Source organism: Vigna umbellata, chromosome 8 (assembly GCF_029865625.1).
Source record: "Vigna umbellata cultivar VRB3 chromosome 8, Vumbellata_1.0, whole genome shotgun sequence".
Taxonomy (NCBI): domain Eukaryota; kingdom Viridiplantae; phylum Streptophyta; class Magnoliopsida; order Fabales; family Fabaceae; genus Vigna; species Vigna umbellata.
Genome location: NC_142172.1, coordinates 48,308,311 through 48,314,223, shown reverse-complemented (window position 1 = coordinate 48,314,223; position 5,913 = coordinate 48,308,311). Strand labels below are relative to the sequence as shown.

General features: G+C 30.1%; 1 protein-coding gene across 1 annotated transcript; it reads right to left on the bottom strand.

Annotated features, from left to right (window-relative positions):
* Positions 1-1,950: 1,950 nt before the first annotated feature.
* Positions 1,951-3,866, bottom strand: LOC148194856 (uncharacterized). Its single transcript, XM_088097812.1, has 2 exons — positions 3,122-3,866; positions 1,951-2,711 (listed from the first exon to the last, which is right to left on the bottom strand). The coding sequence occupies exons 1-2, from the start codon at positions 3,199-3,201 to the stop codon at positions 2,174-2,176; spliced, it is 618 nt and encodes a 205-aa protein (XP_087953938.1). The 5' UTR covers positions 3,202-3,866; the 3' UTR covers positions 1,951-2,173.
* Positions 3,867-5,913: the final 2,047 nt, after the last annotated feature.

Below are 5,913 nucleotides of genomic sequence, written 5' to 3'. Positions count from 1 at the left end.
GTTACATGGAAAACACTCTACATACTATTATAATCTTTTGAGAGAAGAGGTTTTTATCCTTTGCATACATACACACATATATATATATATATATATATATATATATATATATATATATATAGAGAGAGAGAGAGAGAGAGAGAGAGAGAGAGAAATGTTATGGCTCTCGTTAATGGATAAATCCTTTCTGGTTCTCAAATTAATGCAGAGTCTTAGTTGTGTCATGTTCAGCAATGTGTTATATCTGTTTTTTATATTTGTGAATCTTTCAATCTTCTCAGAATCTCAAATAACTATTTTTTATACCTAAAATTAATTTTTAAGATAAATTAATAACATTTCTTTTGAAAATTCATGAGGACTCAAATAACTGGTTTTTAAAAGTATAAATATTGATTTTATCATCGTTATATAGAAGAAATGTCAAGGAATTTTCAATACTAAAATTTTCTGTTGACATCATTCTAGAGTGTTCTTTACAACCCTTTTCCTTCTCTTACAGTTCCACTTTTAATTTTGTAACTGCATAACTTCTACAGTGTGGATGCTCTTATATTGTGTGGTCAAACCTTAAAAGGTTCTTTTAAGACATATATGAGATACTTTAAATTATTATTTTTACATCTAACCTTCCAATCTTTCTTTTCTTTATAAATATAAAAATAATTTATTTTAATGGTCAAAATACCTCTGAAAATAAACTGTCAACTTGAGTAAATGATGTCAAAAAATTATTTTCCTTAAATTATTATATTAAATATGAATATTCAATGTTTAAAAGTTTGATAAATTAAATATAAAGATTTAATAAATTTGGTGAACTTATTCACCACATATATAGCTACTCAAACCAATTAATTCATTCTTCATTTTCAAAGTAATCACACTATTAAAACGTATTAAATATATTAAAGCGTATTTAATATAAAAATAAATATAGTAAATACAATTAATCATATGGTTTGAAAAAAAAAATAACTAAAACGTACTCAGAAATGCAATATAATTTTTTTTTTGCATTAATTAGACATTCCAAATTTATAAACATGAAATAGTTATAAGTATCAACATATATATGATTAATTTAAAATAATAAAAACTACAAAATGCAACTTGTTTATTTTTAAGAAATGATAATTAAACGACACTAGTTTGAAATGGTAATTGTAATTTTATCTCGTATTTATCCTACGCCGAAGAGAATGGTCTCCTTAATAAATTATACTTGTAATTTCTATCAAACAAATAATTTATCTATGTCCATATGTATTATGGTAAAAAAGAGACTACACTGTATTTAGCAAACATATTTTTTTATTATCAGCATTTAGAACACATATTTAATATTAACATGAAAAAAATTGTTTTTGAACAATGTTTGCTTTAGTTGGAAATCACCACAAAAGAATATAATTCACAAATTAGACTGCATTACAGATATGAGTGAAAGAGTCCTTTATGACACTATATTTTAAAAAAAAATAAACAAACAAATAAAGTGTAATAATTATTCAACTTGTTAAATCATTACCAAATGCAATTTTTAAAAGCTTGTATATCTTGATCTTCAACTTCTATAATATTATTAGTCTTTATCTCTTAAAAATCTATTGTTAAACAAAAGATTTTCGAGTACATTTTAATTACTTTTACTTCATACTCAAAGGAAAAATCTTCAAGTTAAATAGAAGTAATGAAATATATTTTTCAATATACATTCATAAAAGTAATTTTAAAACGAACTTCTTCACGCTAATATCATATAAGTTAATTGCATGATTCAAGTAAAAGATCTTATTTTGAACTTGCTAAAATCTTCTTAACAATACCTTGAATTTGCCACCAAATACTTTTTTGCAATCACTCCTGAATTAATATAACATTTATATCATGAAATTAAGAATTATGCAAATCTTTTGGTAGCACTGTTGCATATATAACACGCAACTGTTCCAAGAAAAAACATCACCCTTTGAAAATGTTTAGGCTGCATTTTCGCTTCATATCCAAACAGATTATCATAAAATGCAAGTCCATGATCAAGCTAACATATTTGTCTCAGTAATTTTCTGCAATATTAAAAGAAATAACAGTGATGCAGTGTTTATGTTCCATTCCTAATTAGATTGCATCTGCGATGAACCTTTGATGTTATATGAAAGTTATATCTGCACTACATGACACGATCTTCACTTCCAACTTTTCTGCACGAATCCTCATCCACTGCTTCGGCCATGGAATTATTTTGACAAGGCACTGCTTGCTGACATCCTTCAGTCAAAGTTTCAGCATGACAAAACTTGTTCATCTCATCAATCTCCTCTGAAGTACTGTGCCGTGCCACGGCTAAAATATCCACCATCCAACGTTTCTTACATTTCCCTTTACGCCTTCTGCGTTTATTATTATGATTTGAGTGATTTCCCTCTTCATGTGATATCAAGTGGTTCATGACTTTCAAGTTACACTGATCATCAATGTCTTGCAGCACTTCAGCATTGCAAGAATCAGTTTCTTTGGTGTTATCATCATTTGGCGAGTGCATTTTGGAGCAATCTTTGAGTGATTTTTCATGTGATGTTTTGCCTGGTTCAATTGGTGGCAACAGCTCTTCCACCTTGAGACCATTTTCAAGACACAATTGCAAGTGCTTCTCTTCAAAAGGCCAGTTTTGAGAGATGTTTCTGTGACGAGAAGCAAGAACGTACTGTCTGCAACATAATTTGTAATCTATCAGTGATCAAGAAACTAAGTTTTTGGTTGTCTATCTCCTCTCGTGTTTCTCAACAACTAAAGAAACCTCCGAAATCTAAATTTTGATCAAATTCACAAAGGGAATTACATTAATCTTGTTCAAGGTAGAAAATAAAAATCACAAAGGGGAATGCAAAAGGCAAAGGCATACAATTAAGACAAGGAGTTTATATGGACAGAGATTAATCATAATCTTAGGTTGTACTTGTGTTAGAAAGATGATAAATAATCTACAATAATCAACACGATGCTGTTGAAGAGATCAATCTACGAATAGTAACATTAAAGGAAAAAAAGGTAAATTCTCATTCATAAATTGAAATGCATAGCAATGTTTATCGTATATCATTTTCAATCACATTGGTACCTTATCGAGAAGGGTTTAACACCAGCTCCAGATTGCGGAACCATAGGTAGGTTTTGGTTTTGATTTTGGTGCTGAGACATCACTCACCTGGAAGACTGCAACTTTGCATGTGGATCCCAAAAACTAATCTCTCTAAATTAATATCTAAGTACAAATTCTGGAACTCCAGTTTATGCCTATGACCACAGGAACGCCACACGTAAGGTGTCGAAGAAAAACGCCATAAAATGACCAGGTGCAATACCCTATGACATATGCAAACAAAAGTAGTTATTAACTGTGTGTGGGTACGCAAAAGATGCTCAATTTATGGGCAAAAGAACAAGAAAAGCGATCAAAAGATGAAACGTATAGAGTTGTTGAAGGAAAACAAACGGCAGAACGAGGGAAATCTCGAAGCTTCAGAGGAACAGAAAGGGTCACAGAAATGGCGAGAGATAAATGGGTAGGGTTTGGGTTTCAAGAAAACGAGCATGGCGAGACGAGAAACACGATTTGAGTGATTGAAAAGAAAGAGAAGATAAAGAGAGAGAGACATAAAGTAAGCGAAGCATGAGGAACTGACTGAGAAGAAACGAGGTTGTAGGATGGTGTCTTAGCTATTGTTGTCTTGTTTCTTTCTTTCTTTTTTTCTATAAGCCTTTTCGTCTACCTTTTCGTTTGGGTTGGTTTTATTCTTTTAACTATTTCTAATAATAAAGAGAGCGTTATTTTTTATTATTTTTTAATAATATTTAATTGGGTTTGCTTCTGCTGCTATATATTCATACTAAACTAAAGTTTTGGTGGCATGCTTAAGCCTCTTTAATAACCACAAAACAGGGCACCCTCTTGGCATATCATAAAGCCTGATGCACTCATCACTTCTATCCTTACGCGCCAAATTCAACTATTATAACTGCAAAATGAGGCAATTTGCAGAAAATGAATTGGGTCATAATTGTCTATATGTATGATATATATATGTTGATCAAAACTAATTTCACATTTGGTCTGTATAACTTTCACAATCTGTCTATCTAATATATTAGCTTTTGCTAGCAAAAGCAGGTTCCAAATGCTTTGCTTTGAAACTGCAGATATAGAAGTGGCAGAGGTATATCAGTATGCAGAATCCAACCTCTGCTGGAGAAAGTACCATCCCTCTTTAAGAATTAACTGATGGCTACATGAAATGATATCCTGCATCCAATGCTTGGTTTTCTTTGCATGTTGGCAACGGCTTCATAACCAACAAAATTTAGTTGTAAAATAGATATAACCAATCATTGAAAACTAATTCCAATGCTTTTTGGTTTCAGATCATTCTGGCATCATAAAAACATAGCAGGCTAGAGCAAATTTAGCAAAATCTGGTGCAGTTTAACTATAGCAACACTTGTAGCTACTTCAGTTTTATGGTAATTAAGTCTCCAACATAGCTTAAAGCAAAGAACTGGCAAAGGAAAAATATATACACTAAATGTAAAATTATCGATGCCAAAGCTATTAATTTCCTTCGTTGTATAATGTTGACAATGAAATTCAAAATCATGTGTAGTGGCTTTCTTATTTTATAAAGTGCCTGTCTATGAATATGTGTGTGTAAAGGTGGTGAGCGTATAAAGATATATAATCTGATGAGTGCATGAGTAAGTTTGTTGAACACAATGCATAACGATATACAATGAAGGATTTGGATACATAAAATACCAGACAAACTCTCTCTCTCTCTCTTTCTCTCTCTATATATATATACATATATATTGCCACAAAAAACATTACACTACCTCGTTTCCTTAGTTCTGCCAAATTAAGACTTTTCTGGTAAACCAGATTCTGAATGTCTCTCGTACATTTTGCAACGCGTTATTACATATAACTAAAATTGTAAGAATCTGATAAAATAACAATTATGATTACAGGAGGATCTTTACGTGCAATGAATAGTCATAGTTATAAGAAGCATGCATTGCCCTACTTCAGTATGTATTATGTAACTCCCACAGAGAGATTGGAATGTTTTCATGGCACTTATTTACATTTGCTGCAGAAAACCTAAAAATGCAATGCTTTCCTACATCCATACAAACGAATTGGTTTGAATTGAACCCAATAGGAAAAGAAAAAGATATTTATTAATATAGATATATTTATCGTGCTCGAGTTTAATTAGTAATATATATAGTAGAAATATGTGTGTGTATAGCAGAAGGAGAGTATATTATTTCCATTTTTTTTTTAGAATACACAAAGATGTGTGATATCTTTGCTTACTATTTTAATTTTTTTCTGTCATACTACCACTTCATTTTTTGTGGAATTTCTTGTCAAAAGTACAATACTTTGGTGTGTGTGTAGTTTTTGAGTATTCTTTCTCAGTGGCTCCGGTAAGGTTCCATAAGACCTTTCTCTGAAGCTATAATACTGTCAACTCAGTCGCTGTTAAGATATCTATATATATATATATATATATATATATATATATATATATATATATATATATATATATATATATATATATAAATATATATATATGCTGGGCTTACTGTGAGCTAAAATTGAATGAGTGTATATTACTTTTTCAAAGGCACAATATTTATCTTGGTGTCAAATTAATGCAAAGTCTTGCTTTTGGAGAGTCATGTTCATCAGCTAACAAATGTTTAAGGAAAAATGTTTAATGTTCACATGGATAACATAAATTAATTTATGTTTTATGCATAATAATAATAATAAAAAGAGAGAAAAGATTCTTTTAACATACACAAATTTTTTATTTATTTAATACTATTACTTTTTATTTTTTATTT

Coding starts and splice junctions, on each gene's coding strand:
- LOC148194856 (XM_088097812.1), bottom strand. CDS start 3,201: ATGTCTCAGCACCAAAATCAAAACCAAAACCTACCTATGGTTCCGCAA. Junction 2,712..3,121: donor GTTAAACCCTTCTCGATAAG/GTACCAATGTGA, acceptor ATTATGTTGCAG/ACAGTACGTTCTTGCTTCTC.